Source organism: Pristiophorus japonicus, chromosome 1, assembly GCF_044704955.1.
Source record: "Pristiophorus japonicus isolate sPriJap1 chromosome 1, sPriJap1.hap1, whole genome shotgun sequence".
Taxonomy (NCBI): Eukaryota; Metazoa; Chordata; class Chondrichthyes; family Pristiophoridae; genus Pristiophorus; species Pristiophorus japonicus.
This window is the reverse complement of record NC_091977.1, coordinates 379,532,871-379,555,026: the sequence shown is the minus strand read 5'-3', so window position 1 is coordinate 379,555,026 and position 22,156 is coordinate 379,532,871. Positions and strand designations below refer to the sequence as shown.

The 22,156-nt window shown below is 45.3% G+C and overlaps 1 protein-coding gene across 1 annotated transcript in view; it reads left to right on the top strand.

Moving 5' to 3' along the window:
• Window positions 1-22,156, top strand: part of LOC139266053 (polyamine-modulated factor 1-binding protein 1-like) — an 887,264-nt gene that overhangs the window by 428,355 nt on the left and 436,753 nt on the right. Inside the window, exon 13 of the mRNA XM_070883919.1 lies at window positions 750-833. Within this exon, the coding sequence (XP_070740020.1) occupies window positions 750-833 (84 nt within the window). The remainder of the gene's footprint in view (window positions 1-749; window positions 834-22,156) is intronic.

Sequence of the window (22,156 nt, the reverse complement as noted above, 5' to 3'; positions counted from 1 at the left end):
AAATTACAGACTCTGGGCAGTATTGTATTAAAAGATTGGTTGCTGTTTAATGAGGGTGGTAAAGACTCGTGGTAATTAAATCTTGACTTGCAATTATAAAGCACACATAGGAACAAACCTACAATGTGATATAGAATTAAATGGACAGTCTCCAAAAACTTGCATTATGCTCTGTCATCTGAGACTATATTTCATGAGTGCAGGGTGAAGGTCAAAGAGCTATCTTAACTCCATCAATCCTGTGGACAGTTACAAATGACCTTTCACTTTCCATAAGACATTCAATATTCTGAATTGTAGGGATACATTTTTCTGTGTTTAGAAAATGGGGAAATAAAAGCCTTTCATGCTGCTGAAGGTGCAGTTATTGTAGGATCTTCTGAATGGTTCATTCACCCTGTGTGCTGATAGAAACTAATATCTAATTTACACTGACTGAGTCACATTCTGAAAAATTGCATTTCTAAAGTTGTTATTGAAACCATAGGTAAACTTTCAGCATATAGAGTGGGTTATTAGTCACTACATCAGACATGTTATCATTCTGAATAGAAGCAGAGAATTTGTGCACTTTTTATGTGAGTTGAATCATTAGAAAATAAAAATGCAGTCCCTTGTTCAGCAGTGAATTATTTTTGCTATTTGTATCGAAAAAGTATAGTATTACCTTTGTATAGATGATCCCGGTGTTTGTAGATTGGGAGAAAATAAAAATTGTACTGTTGAATTATCTTCCTTTTGTTTCATAGATTCATCAAAAAGAAAGCAAACTGTGTGGTTTGCAAAAAGAGCTAGTGGAGGCCCAACAGCAATACTCTGCCTGCTATGAAGAGGTGATACATTTTATCAATAAATAAACTTGAGAACCTTTTTTCTTGACATGTTGGTTATTTAGCTTCATACTTTAATATTATAAAACATTTTGCATAATGGTTAGGATAAGGACATATTATCCATCAAATTTTACAATGGCCCAGCATATCTCGTGGCATACCCTGTTAGTTACATTTGTTCGTGTATATTTAGGTTTAAAAAATTTTGTTCACAAAGTTGCTGGAAGTGCGAGCTGATAAAGGTGCAGCAAGGGCAATGGGGCATCTGGGACCTTGGTGAACAACAGAATAAACAGTGTATATCCCCTTAACCAGTGAGATTAAAGGATTGAGAAATATGCAAAGGGTGGACAGAGAAGGAAGGTGAATTGAAGTGGGAGCATTTAATGTCAAATCAGGTACAGAAAGAAAATAAAGGCCGAAATTTTCTGTACCTGGGCGGGTCGGGTGCAGGCAGTCGGCGTGTCACGTCGCGACCCCGTTATTGCTTCCATCCCTCTGCAGAAATGAACTTTGTGCTAATGGAGCCTATTAAGCCCGCCCTGTGCATTACCCTGCCCTATTAAATGGTGCAGGTCTGATGACGTCATCTATGACGTCATCCCTGACGTGTTTTCAGCTAGTATTGTTAAAGGAGCCATGGCCACATTTCATTTGAATGTTCATCTAGAAGTGTGCAGGCAGCACATGCGAGGTTTTGATTGCTCCAAACAGTTGGAGAGATGTCTGTACAGAGGCAGAGGGCTGCACCCAGGTTCTCCGACGACCCGCTCCATATGCTTGTGGAGGGAGTCAGAGCACGCAGGGAGGTCCTCTTCCCTTCCAATGGGTGGAAAAGACCTCCCCAGTTGAAAAAAAGAGCCTGCAAATGTTCAGAGAATGGAGGAATCCATCTCCAACATGAACACTACCGTGTCACAGGCGATGGTGACTGTAGGCTCTTCCATGGATAGGATGGTTACCTGCATGGAGCAGCTAATGCGGCATTCACAGAAAGACGTGGGGGGAGAAATTGGCCCACATCCCGTTTGGGGAGCACAATTTGAATTAAATGAAAATTTAGCGGCCGGTGAGATGGGCAGCTAAATGTCCCAGAATTGGGTCTTTGAATCAAAAAAATCTGCGAGGCGATAAAGGGCGGAAGCGCAACTCAGCGCTCAGTGCGGCGCTGACCACATCAGTGCGGCGCTGATCACATCAGTGCGGTGCTGATGGTGGCAGCATGACAGCGACGTGCCGCGCCGCATTGGAGGCTGTTCAGAGAAGGTTCACTATATTGATTCCGGTGATGAAGGGGTTGACTTATGAAGATAGGTTGAGTAGGTTGGGCCTATACCCATTGGAGTTCAGAAGAATGAGAGGTGATCTTATCGAAACATATAATGAAAATGAGAGGGCTCGTCAAGTTGGATGCAGAGGATATTGTCACTCATAGGGGAAACTAAAACTAGGGGGCATAGTCTCAGAATAAGGGGCCGCCCTGAGATGAGGAGGAATATCTTCTCTCAAAAGGTTGTAAATCTGTGGAATTCTCTGCCCCAGGGAGCTGTGGAGGCTGGGTCATTGAATATATTTAAGGCGGAGATAGACAGATTTTTGAGCAATAAGGGAATAAAGGGTTATGGGGAAGAGGGCAGGGTAGTGGAGCTCAGTCCGTTATCAGATCAGCCATGATCTTATTAAATGACAGGGCAGGCTCGAGAGGTCAAATGGCCTACTCCTGCTCCTATTTCTTGTGTTCTTGTGATGCGTCACAACAACCCTCCCCTCCTTTTATAGGAGAGGGCCGCTGTGAACTCTGCAGCCGCTTTCTTGGTGCCCACTGGCCCACCAGGGAGGGTTTCGGCCGGGCCAGTGGCCTGGCACCTAAGAGGTGTACCGGGCTGCATCTTGGCCGTCCGGCCGAACCAGCGGCCACCATTGTCAAGCCAACTGCAAAGTCGTATGACAAATAAAGATGGCGGCCGTGGTGCAAGGCCCTCCCCTTTAAGGGCGCCCAGGGTGCTCCAGCCATGACAGCTGGCATTGCCCCATGCCAATGTCTCGTCCTGCGGGGAAATTTCCCCCGCAGAACGCAAAAGGACACCATGTGCGCACCCATCCGGAGCAAAAGGTATGGGGCGTGGCGATACTCCGTTTCCGCTCTGGGCATCCCGGTGGCAATTCCGGGCGGGTCACTTCCACCAGCTGCCCCCATGCGATAATTCATTTGCGCCCAAAGGAGCTTTTGGAAAGGGGCAATTTCACCACCATGGTCTCTGTGGAGAATAGATGGCTATCCATGGAGCATAGATAGGAGAGGCTCATGCCTCTCCTGTCTAGGAGGGATGTCAACATAGACGTGAGTCCTCATGGGCCAACTGAGTGCAGCAAGATGCTCTCCTTCTCCTTGGTAGCAGGAAAATGCAGGTGGCCCATGAGTGGGATGAGGATGGGAGGCGAGAGGGAAGTGCGGGTTCCTCTCCGAGCGCTTAAACATTCCCCCCATTCCCACCCCCTCAGTCAGACTCCTAGATGGCTCCTCGGATGGCCGAGTCTGCCCCTGCACAGTCGCAGGAGGAGCAGTTAGCAGGGCCATCACAGGCTCGAAAACCCAGAGGACGTCTACCAAGATTGTCTAAGCAGTCACAGCAGGGAAGTGAGCAGGCTGCCTCTACCTCTGCTGAAGCCACAGGGGTAGCACTTTATAGAAGCACACATAAGAGAAAGATGACGCACAAGTAGATTCACTCGGGTAGCCACTTGGGTGTTTTAGTCAATGTTAATGTCATGTTTCAATGTATTTTCAACCATAAAAATCTTTATTTTCACCACTTTCACATCTTGGATACATTTGTGTGCACCTTTGGAAGTGGCTTAGTGAGTTACAGTGAATGATGAGATATAATGGTACCTCCAACAATGTTGGCCAGTGTGAAACTAATGGCTTGGTTATTGTAGGGATCCTTTATGGTGTTGTGGAGTGGTGCCAATCTGGTGTAGCATGTAGCAGCCATACAGGTGTATTGCGTAAAGTTAAGTAAATCTGGCCATGATGAGGGCATCCTGAATCTCCCGAGCTGCAGTTCCCCCAGCTCCTGCTCCTCCAAGTTGATGCTCCTCCTCCTCCTGCTTCTCTTCCTCTGAAGAGGTGCGCGCTCAGTGCCATGCTCCTCATGCAGCATTCATCCTCGCTGCTGTGTTATGTTGTGCAAGGTACAGCAGACCATGATGATTCTGGAGACCCTAGCTGGTGCGTACTGAAGATCTCCTCCAGATCTGACAAGGTATCTCGGGCGCATTTTGAGCATGCCTATTGTCTGCTTTGACACATCTGGTAGCAATGTAGCTTTCCTTGTATCTCTCCTGGGCCTCAGTACTTTACCTCCTCAAGGGTGTTATGAGCCACATCTTCATTGGATACCTCTTGTCTCCAAGCAGTCAACCGAAAAGTCTGTTTAGAGGAGCGAACAGCTGAGGGAGGCTGGACTGGCGAAGGACAAAAGAGTCATGGCAGCGGCAGGCAAATTGGCACACACATGCATGACAATCTTCCTATGATTGCAGACCAGCTGCACATTGAGGGAATGGAAGCGCTTGTGGTTGAAGAAAGACTCCTGGATTATGATGGGATATCCTGATGGCCACATGTGTGCAGTCGATGACACCCTGCAGTGCAGCCCTGCGCTGATGCTCTCTGTCCTGTGCAGCATCAGGTGGTTGAGGAGAATGTTGGTGTTGTTGCTGGTGTTGGGCTCATTGTGATCCGATTCTGAGGACCAAGGTGAGACAATGTAAATGGTACCCATGCTGATGGAATAGATGGCAGATCAACCAGAGATCAGAGGAGCAAGCTGTTCGTGGTGTGATAGGTTGTAACAATGAGGTGAGACTGGATGGCGACTTTGCTGCAAACACTTGCAGTCTGTAGAAAGCTAAATGTGTGCTGCGAATGCAGTCAGCAACAGCTTCTGCCTGAGGAAAGTGACCAGCTGTGAGGTCGGAGCTTTTATAGTACGCTATGAAGGCCAACATGCCATTTGCCTTCTTCACCACCTGTTGTACCTACATGCCAACTTTCAATAACTGATCTACCATGACACCCAAGTCTTGTTGCAAGTCCCCTTTTCCAAATCTGTCACTATTCAGATAATATTCTGCCTTCCTGTTTTTGCCACCAAAATGGATAACCTCACATTTATCCACATTATACTGCATCTGCCATGCATTTGCCCACTCACCTAACCTGTCCAAGTCACCCTGCAGCCTCTTAGCGTCCTCCTCACAGCTCACACCTCCACCCAGTTTAGTGTCATCTGCAAACTTTTAGATATTCCACTCAATTTCTTCATCTAAATCATTAATGTTTATTGTAAATAGCTGGGGTCCCAGCACTGTACCCCACTAGTCACGGCTGCCATTCTGAAAGGGACCCGTTTATTCCTACTCTTTGCTTCCTGTCTGCCAACCAGTTCTCTATCCACGTCAATACATAACCCCCAATACCATGTGCTTTGATTTTGCACACTAATCTCTTGTGTGGGACCTTGTCAAAAGCCTTTTGAAAGTCCATTTACACCACATCCACTGGTTCTCCCTTATCCATTCTACCAATTACATCCTCAAAAAATTCTAGAAGATTTGTCAAGCATGATTTTCCTTTCATAAATCCATGCTGACTTGGACCGATCCTGTCACTGCTTTCCAAATGAGCTGGTATTACATCTTTAATAATTGATTCCAACATTTTCCCCACTACCGATGTCAGGCTCACTTGTCTATAATTCCCTGTTTTCTCTCCTTTTTTAAAAAGTGGGGTTACATCAGCTACCCTCCAATCCATAGGAACTGATCCACAGTCTGTAGAAAATGACCACCAATGCATCCACTATTTCTAGGGCCACTTCTTTAAGTATTCTGGGATGCAGACTATCAGGCCCTGGGGATTTATCGACCTTCAATCCCATCAATTTCCCTAACACAATTTCCTGACTAATAAGGATTTTCTTCAGTTCCTCCTTCTCGTTAGACCCTCGGTTCCCTAGTATTTCCGGAAGGTTATTTGTGTCTTCCTTCGTGAAGACAGAACCAAAGTATTTGTTCAATTGGTCTGCTATTTCTTTGTTCCTCATTATAAATTCACCTGATTCTGACTGCAAGGGACCTATATTTGTCTTCACTAATCTTTTTCTCTTCATGTATCTATAGAAGCTTTTGCAGTCAGTTTTTATGTTCCCTGCAAGCTTACTCTCATACTCTATTTTCCCCCTCCTAATTAAACCCTTTGTCCTCTTGTTACATTCTGATTGATGCATTCCTACCTGTTCAAAAGTGTGATACTCAAAGTGTGATTGACAAAACACAAGCTTGGTGCAAATTGTTAATACATTTAGTGTGTCTGCCAAGGGAATGGAGGGTATCTGTGGCAGGACAAAACAAGTGGTGAGAGTTGGAGTGTCTGAGGATGTGGGCAGAGAAGGGAAGTTAGTGGAAGGGGGTAATTGTGTGGAATAGAGTATGCAAGTGTCTGGGAATAATCAATATTGTGTTCTGGGGATATTCCTGAGAGATGGTGGGATAAGTGATTGGAGGGGGGTGGGGCACTAGCAGGAGTCTGCCTCTTAAGGACCAAACACTTGTCTACTTTAATCAACATGTATATAGTTATCATTTGCCATTCACGCCATTTAGTTCAGAAAATTTCAAAACATTATGGGCTCAAAATTGGCCCACCCATTTTTTCGGCACACACACCAGAGATGAGCGTCGATGGCGCCAATATTTATCCCTCAATCAACATAACAAGAAAACAGTTTATCTGGTCATTATCACATTGCAGTTTGTGGGAGTTTGCTTGCGCAAATTGGCTGCCCCGTTTCCCACATTACAACAGTGACTACACTCCAAAAAGTACTCCATTGGCTGTAAAGTGCTTTCAGATGTCCGGTGGTCGTGAAAGGCGCTATATAACTGTAAGTCTTTCTTTATTTCTTTGGCAGCACTGAGGGTAGTCCTGGGCTCTAAGGTGGTCCTGGGGTTTGGCAAATTGGGATTGAGATTTGGGGGTATGGCAGTATTGGAGTGGTGGTTCTGGAACTTCACAGCATGGAGAGGGAACTACTCTTGTGGTTTGATACCACTGTGTCAGGGCCCCTGAGGTTTAGCAGAAATGTGAAGGGGCAATCTGGAGTTTGGCAGAATTTGGGGTGGATTGTGAAGTTTGGTTGTTGGTGGACTCCTGATGCTTCCTCTTTTTCCATTGTTACTGCCTGACAAACTGAAACATATGTGGGATGCCTACATTCAATTTGTGTAGGTCAACTTATTATCATAACTTCTGGTGAAGATTTAGATGACTGTATGGAAGAAATTAGGGGTGTGAAGGAAAAAAGTATGTCATTCAAATTTAAATGAATGGAGATAATTAAAAGGGAGTGTCCCAATAGAGAACAACATTTTGAAAGCTTTTGGAAAGCTGCAAAAAACATTCTAATTGGATATCAGGCTTTGCATGAAGTGTGTGCGAGGAGGATTACACTGTGTGGCACTCCGTAGTATCATCACCATAAGATCAACGTTGCAGCATTTTCTGTTAGAAGTTGCAGCCACAAATCACCGCTATTGCCACTGGTAGCCACAGTTCTTACAGCAGGGGACCGAGACAGCTCCCATGAATTTTGCAGGCCAGAGTGTTTTGCAAAGATTTGCTTTTTAAAGGCAGAAGTGGAACAGTATCATATGTGATAATTTCAACAGCAATTGGCATTATGGTCATAACAAAGAAGTAGAAATGAGGGCCGCTAAATAATAATTGTTCACTGCTATCAACCACCAGCTCAACATTTACAGAGTTGATTAGATAAGTAAGAGAGTGAATTGGAGAAAAGGAAATTGCAATGATTATTCGTTTTGATGTATCCAGGACAAGAGAAGGCCATCAACCTCATAGATGCTCACTTTCAACTCCATCTGATTTCATACCCATGTATCGAACACTTTGGCCCAGATAATTACGTGTGTGTGGGACAGTCTAATTGACCGAAGAATCCGGCATGGGAAAAACTTAAAAAGTAAATTTTAAACTTACATTCTGGGCCACTTCTGGCCCAGGATCTGGCACCCAACAGGTTTTGCCTGATGGGGAGCTGACACTGCCCCCCACCCACCCCACCCCCATCCTGATGACATCATCAGGAAGACCAACAGGAAGAGCAGTGCAAGGAAGGTAGTGCAGGAGTCCCCTGTGGTCATCCCCCTGCAAAACAGATACACTGCTTTGGGTACTGTTGAGGGGGATGACTCATCAGGGGAGGGCAGCAGCAGCCAAGTTCATGGCACCATGGCTGGCTCTGCTGCACAGGAGGGCAGGAAAAAGAGTGGGAGAGCAATAGTGATTGGGGATTCAATGGTGAGGGGAATAGATAGGCGTTTCTGCGGCCGCAACCGAGACTCCAGGATGGTATGTTGCCTCCCTGGTGCAAGGGTCAAGGATGTCTCGGAGCGGGTGCAGGACATTCTAAAAAGGGAGGGAGAACAGCCAGTTGTCGTGGTGCACATTGGTACCAACGACATAGGTAAAAAAAGGGATGAGGTCCTACGAAACGAATTTAAGGAGCTAGGAGCTAAATTAAAAAGTAGGACCTCAAAAGTAGTAATCTCGGGATTGCTACCAGTGCCACGTGATAGTCAGAGTAGGAATCGCAGGATAGCGCAGATGAATACATGGCTTGAGCAGTGGTGCAACAGGGAGGGATTCAAATTCCTGGGGCATTGGAACCGGTTCTGGGGGAGGTGGGACCAGTACAAACCGGACGGTCTGCACCTGGGCAGGACCGGAACCAATGTCCTAGGGGGAGTGTTTGCTAGTGCTGTTGGGGAGGATTTAAACTGATATGGCAGGGGGATGGGAACCAATGCAGGGAGACGGAGGGAAACAAAAAGGAGGCAAAAGCAAAAGACAGAAAGGAGATGAGGAAAAGTGGAGGGCAGAGAAACCCAAGGCAAAGAACAAAAAGGGCCACTGTACAGCAAAATTCTAAAAGGACAAAGGGTGTTAAAAGAACAAGCCTGAAGGCTTTGTGGCTTAATGCAAGGAGTATCCGCAATAAAGTGGATGAATTAACTGTGCAAATAGATGTTAACAAATATGATGTGATTGGGATTACGGAGACGTGGCTCCAGGATGATCAGGGCTGGGAACTCAACATCCAGGGGTATTCAACATTCAGGAAAGATAGAATAAAAGGAAAAGGAGGTGGGGTAGCATTGCTGGTTAAGGAGCAAATTAAGGCAATAGTTCGGAAGGACATTAGCTTGGATGATGTGGAATCTATATGGGTAGAGCTGCAGAATACCAAAGGACAAAAAACGTTAGTGGGAGTTGTGTACAGACCTCCAAACAGTAGTAGTGATGTTGGGGAGGGCATCAAACATGAAATTAGGGGTGCGTGCAATAAAGGTGCAGCAGTTATAATGGGTGACTTTAATATGCACATAGATTGGGTTAACCAAACTGGAAGCAATACGGTAGAGGAGGATTTCCTGGAGTGCATAAGGGATGGTTTTTTAGACCAATATGTCGAGGAACCAACTAGGGGGGAGGCCATCTTAGACTGGGTGTTGTGTAATGAGAGAGGATTAATTAGCAATCTCGTTGTGCGAGGCCCCTTGGGGAAGAGTGACCATAATATGGTGGAATTCTGCATTAGGATGGAGAATGAAACAGTTAATTCAGAGACCATGGTCCAGAACTTAAAGAAGGGTAACTTTGAAGGTATGAGGCGTGAATTGGCTAGGATAGATTGGCGAATGATACTGAAGGGGTTGACTGTGGATGGGCAATGGCAGACATTTAGAGACCGCATGGATGAACTACAACAATTGTACATTCCTGTCTGTCATAAAAATAAAAAAGGGAAGGTGGCTCAACCGTGCCTATCAAGGGAAATCAGGGATAGCATTAAAGCCAAGGAAGTGGCATACAAATTGGCCAGAAATAGCAGCGAACCCGGGGACTGGGAGAAATTTAGAACTCAGCAGAGGAGGACAAAGGGTTTGATTAGGGCAGGGAAAATGGAGTACGAGAAGAAGCTTGCAGGGAACATTAAGACGGATTGCAAAAGTTTCTATAGATATGTAAAGAGAAAAAGGTTAGTAAAGACAAACGTAGGTCCCCTGCAGTCAGAATCAGGGGAAGTCATAACGGGGAACAAAGAAATGGCGGACCAATTGAACAAGTACTTTGGTTCGGTATTCACTGAGGAGGACACAAACAACCTTCCGGATATAAAAGGGGTCGGAGGGTCTAGTAAGGAGGAGGAACTGAGGGAAATCCTTATTAGTCGGGAAATTGTGTTGGGGAAATTGATGGGATTGAAGGCCGATAAATCCCCAGGGCCTGATGGACTGCATCCCAGAGTACTTAAGGAGGTGGCCTTGGAAATAGTGGATGCATTGACAGTCATTTTCCAACATTTCATTGACTCTGGATCAGTTCCTATGGAGTGGAGGGTAGCCAATGTAACCCCACTTTTTAAAAAAGGAGGGAGAGAGAAAACAGGGAATTACAGACCGGTCAGCCTGACATCGGTAGTGGGTAAAATGATGGAATCAATTATTAAGGATGTCATAGCAGTGCATTTGGAAAGAGGTAATATGATAGGTCCAAGTCAGCATGGATTTGTGAAAGGGAAATCATGCTTGACAAATCTTCTGGAATTTTTTGAGGATGTTTCCAGTAGAGTGGACAAGGGAGAACCAGTTGATGTGGTATATTGGGACTTTCAGAAGGCTTTCGACAAGGTCCCACACAAGAGATTAATGTGCAAAGTTAAAGCACATGGGATTGGGGGTAGTGTGCTGACATGGATTGAGAACTGGTTGTCAGACAGGAAGCAAAGAGTAGGAGTAAATGGGTACTTTTCAGAATGGCAGGCAGTGACTAGTGGGGTACCGCACGGTTCTGTGCTGGGGCCCCAGCTGTTTACACTGTACATTAATGATTTAGACGAGGGGATTAAATGTAGTATCTCCAAATTTGCGGATGACACTAAGTTGGGTGGCAGTGTGAGCTGCAAGGAGGATTCTATGAGGCTGCAGAGCGACTTGGATAGGTTACGTGAGTGGGCAAATGCATGGCAGATGAAGTATAATGTGGATAAATGTGAGGTTATCCACTTTGGTGGTAAAAACAGAGAGACAGACTATTATCTGAATGGTGACAGATTAGGAAAAGGGGAGGTGCAAAGAGACCTGGGTGTCATGGTACATCAGTCATTGAAGGTTGGCATGCAGGTACAGCAGGCGGTTAAGAAAGCAAATGGCATGTTGGCCTTCATAGCGAGGGGATTTGAGTACAAGGGCAGGGAGGTGTTGCTACAATTGTACAGGGCCTTGGTGAGGCCACACCTGGAGTATTGTGTACAGTTTTGGTCTCCTAACCTGAGGAAGGACATTCTTGCTATTGAGGGAGTGCAGCGAAGGTTCACCAGACTGATTCCTGGGATGGCGGGACTGACCTATCAAGAAAGACTGGATCAACTGGGCTTGTATTCACTGGAGTTCAGAAGAATGAGAGGGGAACTCACAGAAACGTTTAAAATTCTGACGGGGTTAGACAGGTTAGATGCAGGAAGAATGTTCCCAATGTTGGGGAAGTCCAGAACCAGGGGACACAGTCTAAGGATAAGGGGGAAGCCATTTAGGACCGAGATGAGGAGGAATTTCTTCACCCAGAGAGTGGTGAACCTGTGGAATTCTCTACCACAGAAAGCTGTTGAGGCCAATTCACTAAATATATTCAAAAAGGAGTTAGATGAAGTCCTTACTACTAGGGGAATCAAGGGGTATGGTGAGAAAGCAGGAATGGGGTACTGAAGTTGCATGTTCAGCCATGAACTCATTGAATGGCGGTGCAGGCTAGAAGGGCCGAATGGCCTACTCCTGCACCTATTTTCTATGTTTCTATGTTTCTATGTTTCTATCAAACCTGATCTGTATATTTAAAACAGGAACCCGGTGCCTTCGTGCAGGTGTCCTGTTCAAAATAGCACGTTAATATGGGGACATGCCAGGAAAGAAGCAGGATCGATTGAGTGGCTGGAGGGTATTTTAACTGACCCCCAACCAGTTTCTACTAGGTGGGGCAGTTAAACATGGGACCTTCATTTCTCCTCAATTTCATTCTGGATGGGATGCAAGAAACAGTTTGCTATTTAAAAATAAATAATTCTCTCGAGCTTTCAATCTCTTTCTTTCTCTTGCACCTTTTCTGTGTTTATCTACATAACAGTCACAGCATTTCAAACGTTATTTGTTGTGTTAAATATTTTGAGACATTTCAACGCAATAAGATGCTATATAAATTCAAGTTTTATTATTTATTGTTTCTTTCTTATTTCATTAATAGTGCTGAACATTCCTCTCTTGTTCCTTCTAAACTGAAAATACATCATCATACATGTTTTACTCCTTCCTTCATTTTTATTTTATTGAATTCTATACTGATTGCACTGTTTCCTACTCCAACACATTCTTTCCCAAACTGGGGAGGAGGGGGTGATGAAATTGGCCTTGGGAGCTCATTTTGCACCCCGTTTGATTTTTTTTTTCTTTTGACTCCATGTCAATGGGCGTGGTGTAATAGTGACCACTGATTCGCTATTGCCTGTTTTGCACTCCCACCCAAGACCAAATTCCCCCCCCCATGACACCTTCCTTTCTTCAGCAATGGGGCGTGAAAATTGCATCAGGCGGGCCTTGGGCATCAATTGGGTGGCCAAGATTACCTCACGATTTTCAATTGCTGGCCACCCATTTTTCAGGGAAGAAGTGGGAGCTGAACTCCTTGGACTCTCAACTTCATCCTTAGCTATTTCAGCACTACTCATGAATTATAAATATTGCCCATTTTTGCTCCTATGCTTTACAGTGTCCTGCATGAAATTTCATCTGCTATTGTTCAGCCCACTCATATATTTTGCATAGCTCATTCTGTGATTTCTGGGCTGCTTCCTTTGATTCTAATGTCCTTCTGAGTTTGATATCATCTGAAAATGTAGCCAATTCACGTTGGCCTGGATTTTGCGATAGGAATAATGATGAAGCTATCAACACATATCGTTATGGAGTAAATTGGACAGCAACTTATGGTGTCCACACATCAGGAAGTTGCTTTCCGATTTACCCTGCTCCTCCACAAGCTTTGCGACACTGGTACCTCACTGAGAGATTCAGCATTAAAAGACATGAAGGGCGTGAAGTTATGATACTTACCCACTCGTTTACCCACTAAGCATGCCAGAAAATTCAGGTGTAAGTGAATTTTTAATGGTGTCATAAGTCTTAGGGGGAGAAATTGGGTGCACAAATGTTAACGACTCCCGCCATATTGGACAGGAGTTTATAGTGGTGGTGCTACGGCTTTGCGCCCCGATCTCCTGCATCCGGAGATCGTGATGTCATCGCCGCGTGCATCGCACCGTTACCGCCCTGGCTTCCAAATTGGCTTTTGCCTCCGGCAGCAGCGGCAGGCAAAAGTACTGATAACTGCAGGAGGGGCGAAAATTAAAGGCGTGGTGGCCGAGTGAAAAAGAAAAGAAAACATACCTTCTTGTTGCCACTCCAGATCCGGTTTCTTTGTGAGGTTCTGGCCGCGATCGCTCAGCCCAGCACTCTATTTGAGTGCCGGGCTGATCGCATGGCACCCCTGCTCCATGGTGGCCCAAGTATGTCCCTTTTCCTTCTGCAGAGTTGGCAGCGTGGGCCCTTCTCTTTAAGTGAGGGAAAGACCCCTCGAATGCAGCAGTGCTGCGCGGCCCCGTTTGTGTCCCAGGAAGCAAGTGGAGCGCATGATTTAGCACTCCACTTCCCTCTGGGTGCGGTAACCCATATTTCTGGAGAGGGGCGAGACTTCAACGCCTGGCGGTAAGTCTCGCGCTTCCTGACTGTTTCCGCTCCTAAACCGAATTTCTCCCCCTTAATTACTGCCAAACTACCTCTCTGGCACTGAAAATTTAATTTGACGTGTGGAGTCTCATTCCTTTAGAATTTAATTATTGTTGGAGATTTTTTTTTAAATTACATTTTTTTTTACTTTTTTCTTTCTGTCTCTTTTATCTCTCTTAATCCCAGCTTCCTTTCCCTCTCTTTATTTCACTTTTCATTTTATGATTTTACATCGAATTAAATATTCTAAATTATACTTCCTGGTGTAGACACTCCGGGGGGAATTTTAACCCCACAAATGGGTGGGTTTGGGTCGGGTAGGATGTAAAAATGTTAACAATCTCAAACCCTAAGCCAACCCTCCCACTTCCGTTTTTGACGGGGAGGGGGATGGGTGAGCAACACGCTCCCAGGAGGCAGGTTGCTTATCTAAATATTTGAATGAGGCTCTGTGCCTCAGATTATTTCTCCATTTTAGGTTTTACTCGAGCCAGCCAGGTTTCCTGGCCATGGGAAACCCGGCAGCTAAAGGGAGATGAGGACTGTGTCTATCCAGCATTGCTTGTGGGCCAGCAGTAGCTAACCTGCTTACCCTCCTCCCCCCGTCGGCGATGGGATCCTCCCATTTGATCCGATTTCCCCCTGAGCCACATTCTTTTGCCCCCACCACCCCCTCGCCTTTCCAAACCCTCCCTCCCTCTGACTTCCCAGGCTGAGACCTCTGATCTCCTCCTCGACCTTCCCGGCCTCCGCCGCACCCCACCCCCGGCCTTTCCAATCCCTCTGCCCGGCTCTTCGGTTGCAGCCTGGTGCTGAAGGCCTACTTGCCCGACAGCCAGCTAGCCTCTCAATCTGGTTAAATTTAGCAGGACCTGAGGGAAGCCCATTCTTCTGGGTTTCCTGAACACAAAAATGTCCCTCCCTGCCTCCCCGTTAATATTGGGGCCTGCGTGTCTCAGTGAAGATTTTTCAATCTGATTGGATGAAGAGCCATGTTGTTGCTTGGCCTGCTCACAAACATGTCCATTTGTTATTGTGGTACTGAAAGAATTCACCGCCATTTATTTTAACAGACAGAAAAATTGTGGGCTGGCCAATATGCAAGTAGAAAATTCCAGCTGTCCTGTTTTACAAGAATTGCAAGTGTGAGGAACATCATGAATGACGAATAAATGTAATGTTACCTTTAGTCTTTTCTGGATTAAATGATATACATAACATATTCTTCACTCCTTTTGGGCAAAAGTGCAAGCTCAATAATATCACAAAAGATAGCCACACTTAGTGATTTTCCAATTTATATGCTGACTTTACCGTGCTATTTGGATGATTACTCTGTTTGAAGTTTGAAGAACAGTATACGTAATGATGCATAATCTACCTTTACTGGTAGCTGCAGTCTTTATCCCTTGTGGCTTCACAAGAAATGCAGCTTGTCTGAAAATGTCTAATCATAAATAGACATGCCATGAGGGAGAGTTCAGCTCATTTTAATATTCATTCCAAAGTCATAGAAACAGGAACACTTTCACTGACACATTACAAGTTTTTATTTTCATATACTGGCATATAACCATCTGAAACCATGGAAGGTGCTTCAACCTCGTTAAACAAATCTGATTGTTTATTAATGTAGATGTAAAACAGCAGACAGGTACACACACTTCATCACAGAGTCTGAACTTTAACGACTCTTGTTTCATTACATAACATGCTGTTGAAGAGACAGTCTATTGTAGAAGAATACAGCATTTCAAGAGTGACTGCAGAAGGCTGATTGTGATTGGCTTTGTATAAGGAAACAAATTCTCAATTTTTGTACTTTCCACATATTCTTTGTAAAGCTTTAGTGAATGGTAGTTTAAATTTTATGAAACTAAATAAAGTTAGGATAATGTGGGGATTACATAATGTGTATTTATAGAACCATAGAATGCACAGCACAGTTAACATAGAAACATAGAAAATAGGTGCAGGAGTAGGCCATTCAGCCCTTCGAGCCTGCACCGCCATTCAATAAGATCATGGCTGATCATTCCCTCAGTACCCCTTTCCTGCTTTCTCTCCATACCCCTTGATCCCCTTAGCCGTAAGGGCCATATCTAACTACCTCTTGAATATATCCAACAAACTGGCATCAACAACTCTCTGCGGCAGGAAATTCCATAGGTTAACAACTCTCTGAGTGAAGAAGTTTCTCCTCACCTCAGTCCTGAATGGCCTACTCCTTATCCTAAGACTATGTCCCCTGGTTCTGGACTTCCCCAACATCCGGAACATTCTTCCCACATCTAACCTGTCCAGTCCCGTCAGAATCTTAAACGTTTCTATGAGATCCCCTCTCATCCTTCTAAACTCCAATGAATAAAGGCCCAGTTGATCCAGTCTCTCCTCATATGACAGTCCCGCCATCCCCGGAATCAGTCTGGTGAACCTTCGCTGCATTCCCTCAATAGCAAGAACGTCCTTCCTCAGATTAGGAGACCAAAACTGTACACAATATTCCAGGTGAGGCCTCACTAAGGCCCTGTACAACTGCAGTAAGACCTCCCTGCTCCTATACTCAAATCCCCTAGCTATGAAGGCCAACATACCATTTGCCTTCTTCATCGCCTGCTGTACCTGCATGCCCACTTTCAGTGACTGATGAACCATGACACCCAGGTCTCGTTGCACCTCCCCTTTTCCTAATCTGCCGCCATCCAGATAATATTCTGCCTTTGTGTTTTTGCCCCCAAAATGGATAACCTCACACTTATCCACATTATACTGCATCTGCCATGCATTTGCCCACTCACCTAACCTGTCCCAAGTGATCCTGCAGCATCTTAGCATCTTCCTCATAGCTCACACCGCCACCCAGTTTAGTGTCTTCCGCAAACTTGGCCTTTGGCCCATCAAATTTTTGCTGATGAGCTCCATGTGAGCTACCGAGCCTAGAAACCAAAGGATGACCAAAAATTTGATTCAAAAGGGAGAAAATAGAATGAGAGTAAACCTGCAAGAAATACAAAAAACAGATTGTAAGAGCTTTTATAAGTATATAAAATGGAAGAGAGTAGCAAAAGTAAGCGTTGGTACCTTAGAGGCTGAGACAGGGGAAATTATAATGGGGAATAAGGTAATGGCAGAGACTTTAATCAATTATTTTGTATGTCTTCAAAGTAGAAGCCACAAAAAGCACACCAAAAATAGCAGGGCTAATGAGATTGAGGAACTTAAAATAATTAATATCAGTAGAGAAAAAGTACTAAAGAAACTAATGGGACTAAAAGCCGACAAATCCCTTGGACCTGATTGCTTACACCCTAGAGTTCTAAAACAGGTGGATGCAGAGATAGTGGATGCATCTTTCAAAATTCTCTAAATTCTAGAATGTTCCCAGCAGATTGGAAGGTAGTAAATATAACCTCACTTTTCAAGAAAGGAGGGAGAGAGAGAAAACAGGCCAGTTAGCCAGACATCAGTCATCGGGAAAATGCTGGAATCTATTATGAAGGAAGTGGTAACAAGGCACTTAGAAAATTATAATGGCATGGGATTTGCAGTCAGCAGCGAAGCGAAGGAATTCGCTGCTGGCCTCGAAGTACACTTCGCACAAGGATCTCGCAATCCCTGTGTCGAGAAGGTCGGGTTTTCCGATCTTCAATTCAATTCAGTGGACTGTAGTGGGGATTCCCTTGTTCAAACTGCTGTGATGTCAACAGGCTGTTTAAGCAGCCAATCAAAAGTAAGCTTTTAAAATTCTAATGTTTTAAAATAGTTAGAGAGAGCAAAATAAATATTGGGGCTCTCATATGGGGAAAAGGCAAACCTGAAATAAAGATGGACAAACTTAAAAAATGTTTCTTAAATGTTTTTATTTTTATTAAAATGAACAGATTTCACACTGTGCAAAATTAGTATTCATTTTCCAGGCCCTTGACATTTGTTTAGCAGTCAATATGCTGTTAAAATCTCAATTATACCTAATCCCTTTGGGTCTAACAGTTAGTGGGAAATTTAACAGCGTACTTACTGTGGAAGAGCTGAAGTATTTCTCAGTTTTAATGATTTACGAAATTTCACTGATTGCCGACTCTGCGGGGGGGGGAGGGGGGGAGGTTGCACAGCACAGCCAATTTCGGCACTGTCATTGACAGACTTAAACCTCAGGATTTCCGTATGCGCTGTGCATGCGCCAAATCCCGCAGTTGCGGTCAGTTTCAAAGAAAGAAAGCAGAAAGATAGATTTGCATTTATATAGCACCTTTCACGACCACCGTATGTCTCAAAGTATTTTACAGCCAATTAAGTACTTTTGGAGTAATGTCAGGCGGAATGACGACGAACGTTACCAGTTCACCGTCATCTGGACCGCAAATTCCGGGCCAACATACTTATGCAGTGCCAACATTATTTTATGAACGGGAAATCGTGTTTGACAAATTTCTTAGAATTTTTTGAAGCTCTGACTAAAAGGTTAAATAAAAGACAACCAGTGAATGTAGTATATTTGGATTTCTGAAAGGTATTCGATAACGTGCCACATAACGGGAACAGTCACATAATGGTTATGTTACTGAACTAGTAATCCAGAGGCCTGCACTAATAATCTGTAGATTTGAGTTCAAATCCCATCATGGCAGCTGTGGAATTTAAATTCAGTTAATGAAATAAATCGGGAATAAAAAGCTAGTATCAGACCATGAAACTCCTAGATTGTCTTAAAACCCTATCTGGTTCACTCATGTCCTTTAGGGAAGGAAATCTGCCATTCTTACCTGGTTGGGCCTATATATGATTCCAGACTCACAGCAATGTGGCTGACTTTTAACTACCCTCTGAAATAGCCTTGCAAGCCACTCAATTGTAACAAACCGCTATAAGAAACAATAAGAAGAATAAAACAGGATGGACCACCCGGCATTGACCTCGGCATCGGCTTTGGCCATGACCACGGCACACCCAGCCCAGTCAACTCTGCAAAGTCCTGCACACCAACATATGTGCCAAATTGGGAGAACTGTCCCACAGGCCAGTCAAGCAACAATCTGACACAGTCATAGTAATAGAATCATACCTTTCTCCCAGTGTCCCAGACTTCTCCATCACCATTCCTGGGTATGGCCTGTCCCAGCGGCAGAACTGACCCATCAGAGGTGGTGGCACAGTGGTATACAGCTGGGATGGAATAGCCCTGGGAGTCCTCAACATTGACTCCGGATTGCATGAAGTCTCCTGGCATCAGGTCAAACATGGGCAAGGAAACCTCCCTCAGTTGATGAATCAGTACTCCTCCATGTTGAACACCACTTGGAAGGAGTACTAAGGGTAGCAAGGGCACAGAATGTACTCTGGGTGCAAGGCTTCAATGTCCATCAGCAAGAGTGGCTTGGTAGCACCACTGCTGACCGAGCTCGCCGAGTCCTGAAGGACGTAGCTGCAGTAGATGGTGAGAGAACCAACACGAGAGAAAAACCTACTTGACCTCGCCCTCACCAATCTAGCTGTTGCAGATGCATCGGTTCCCATCATCATCATCATCATCATCATCATCATCATCATCATAGGCAGTTCCTCCGAATCAAGGAAGACTTGCTTCCACTCTTAGCATGAGTTCTTAGGTGGCTGTACAGTCCAATACGAGAACCACAGTCTCTGTCACAGGTGGGACAGACATGGTTGAAGGAAAGGGTGGGCGGGGAGTCTGGTCAGCTGCACTCCCCTTCTGCCTGCGCTTGATTTCTGCATGCTCTCGGCGACAAGACTCGAGGAGCTCAGCGCCCTCCTGGATGCACTTCTTCCACTTTGGGCGGTCTTTGGCCAGGGACAGATGAAGTAACGTATTCACACTGAGGACACCCTCCATCGTGTTGAGTGGCACGACAACCGTGCTAAATGAGATAGATTGAGAACAGATCTAACAGCTCAAAACTGGGCATCCATGAGGTGCTGTGAACCGTCAGCAGCAGCAAAATCGTATTCCACCACAATCTGTAACCTCGTGGCCCGGCATATCCCTCATGCTAGTAATAACATCAAGCCAAGCAACCAACTCCTGGTTCAATGAGCAGCTGCAAATCTACCTAAAAATGAGGTGCCAACCTGGGGAAACTGCAACACAGGATGACATGCAAGCTAAACAACGGACACAGCATGCTATAGACAGAGCTAAGCAATCCCACAACCAGTGGATCAGATCAAAGCTCTGCAGTCCTGCCACATCCAGTCGTGAATGGTGGTGGACCATTAACCAACTGACGGGTGGAGGAGGCTCCATGAACATCCCTGTTCTCAGTGATGGCAGAGCACAGCACGCGAGTGCAAAAGACAAGTCTGAAGCGTTTGCAACCATCTTCAGCCAGAAGTGCCGAGTGGATGATCCATTTTGGCCTCCTACTGAAGTCCCCACCATCACAGAAGCCAGTCTTCAGCCAATTCAATTCACTCCACACAATATCAAGAACCGACTAAGTGCACTAATATAACAAAGGCTATGGGCATCCTGGCTGTTGTGCTGAAGACTTGTGCTCCAGAACGAGCTCTGCCTCTAGCCTCTGTTCCAGTACAGCTACAAGACTGGCATCTACTCGACAATGTGGGAAACTGCCCAGGAATGTCCTGTCCACAAAAAGCAGGACAAATCCAATTTGGCTAATTACCTCCCCAATAGTCTACTCTCAATCATCAGCAACGTGATAGAAGGTGTCGTCGACAGTGCTATCAAACGGCATTTATTCACCAATAACCTGCTTACTGATGCAGATTAGGTTCCGCCAGGACCACCCGGCTCCAGACCTCATTGGTCCAAACATGGACAAAAGAGCTGAATTCCAGAGGTGAGGTGAGAGTGACTGTCCTTGACATCAAGGCAGCATTTGACCGAGTGTGGTATCAAGGAGCCCTAGTAAAGTTGAAGTCAATGGCGGGGGCAGAGGAGCGGTGGGCGGAGGGGTGGGAGAACTCTGCACTTACTGGAGTCATACTTAGCACAAAGGAAGTTGGTTGTGGTTGTTGGAGGTCAATCATCTCAGCCCTAGGACCTCGCTGCTGGAGTCCCTCAAAGGAGTGTCCCAGACCCAATCATCTTCTGCTGCTTCATCTATGATCTTCCCTCCATCATAAGGTCAGAAGTGTTCGCTGATGATTGCACAGTGTTCAGTTCCATTTGCAACTCCTCAGATATTGAAGTAGTCCATGCCCACATGCAGCAAGACCTGGACGACATTCAGGCTTGGGCTGATAAGTGGCAAGTAATATTTGTGCCACACAAGTGCCAGGCAATGGCTATCTCCAACAAGCAAGAGTCTAACCACCACCCCTTGACATTCAATGGCATTACCATCGCCAAATCTCTCACCATCGACAATCTGGGGGTCGCCATCGACCAGAAATTTAACTGGGCAAGCCACATAAATACTGTGGCTACAAGAGCAGGTCAGAGGCTGGGTATTCTGCGGCGAGTGTCTTACCTCCTGACTCGCTAATGCCTTTCCACCATCTACAAGGCACAAGTCAGGAGCGTGTTAGAATACTCTACAGTTGCCTGGATGAGTGTAGCTCCGTCAATACGCAAGAAGCTTGACACAAGACAGGACAAAGCAGCCTGCTTGATTGGCACCCCATCCACCACCATAATATTCACTCCCTCCATCACCAGCGCATCGTGGCTGCAGTGTGTACCATCTACATGATGCACTGCAGCCACTCGCCAAGGCTTCGACAGCATCTTTCAAACCTGCGACCTCCACCACCTAGAAGAAAGGGGCAGCAGGCGCATAGGAACACCACCACCTCCAAGTTCCCCTCCAAGTTACACACCATCCTGACTTGGAAGTATATCGCCATTCCTTCATCGTCGCTGGGTCAAAATCCTGGAACTGCCTCCCTAACAGCACTATTGGGGTACCTTCACCACACAGACTGCAGTGGTTCCAAGAAGGCAGCTCACCACCACCTTCTCGAGGACAATTAGGGATTGGCAATTAATGCTGGCCTTGCCAGCGACATGCACATCCAAGGAACACATTTTTTAAAAATGGAGAATGTCAATGCCTGATGTGTTGCAGCTAGAACATGGATGCAGTGCAGGACAAATTTATTGATCTCATGCGAGTTGTCAAGGTCAGTGATTTCATCTTCAAATGGCATATCCTACCAACTGCACCAATAGCTTCAACCATTGCTTAATTCACTACACTTCTATCACCCATCTACCAACAACCTTATCAATCAGGACTCAACCCTACCATGCTTTGGCTTTACCTCGCTCTCAAAAACATAGCACTATTGTAAGCCTCACACTCACAGCTCGCACACATGGACAGCTGTTGAATCAGGACAGCCATATCACCCAAACATATTTTGCGAAACTTACTGATACTTCCTTCTTTTTTGCCGGAGAAAGTTGCACGTAA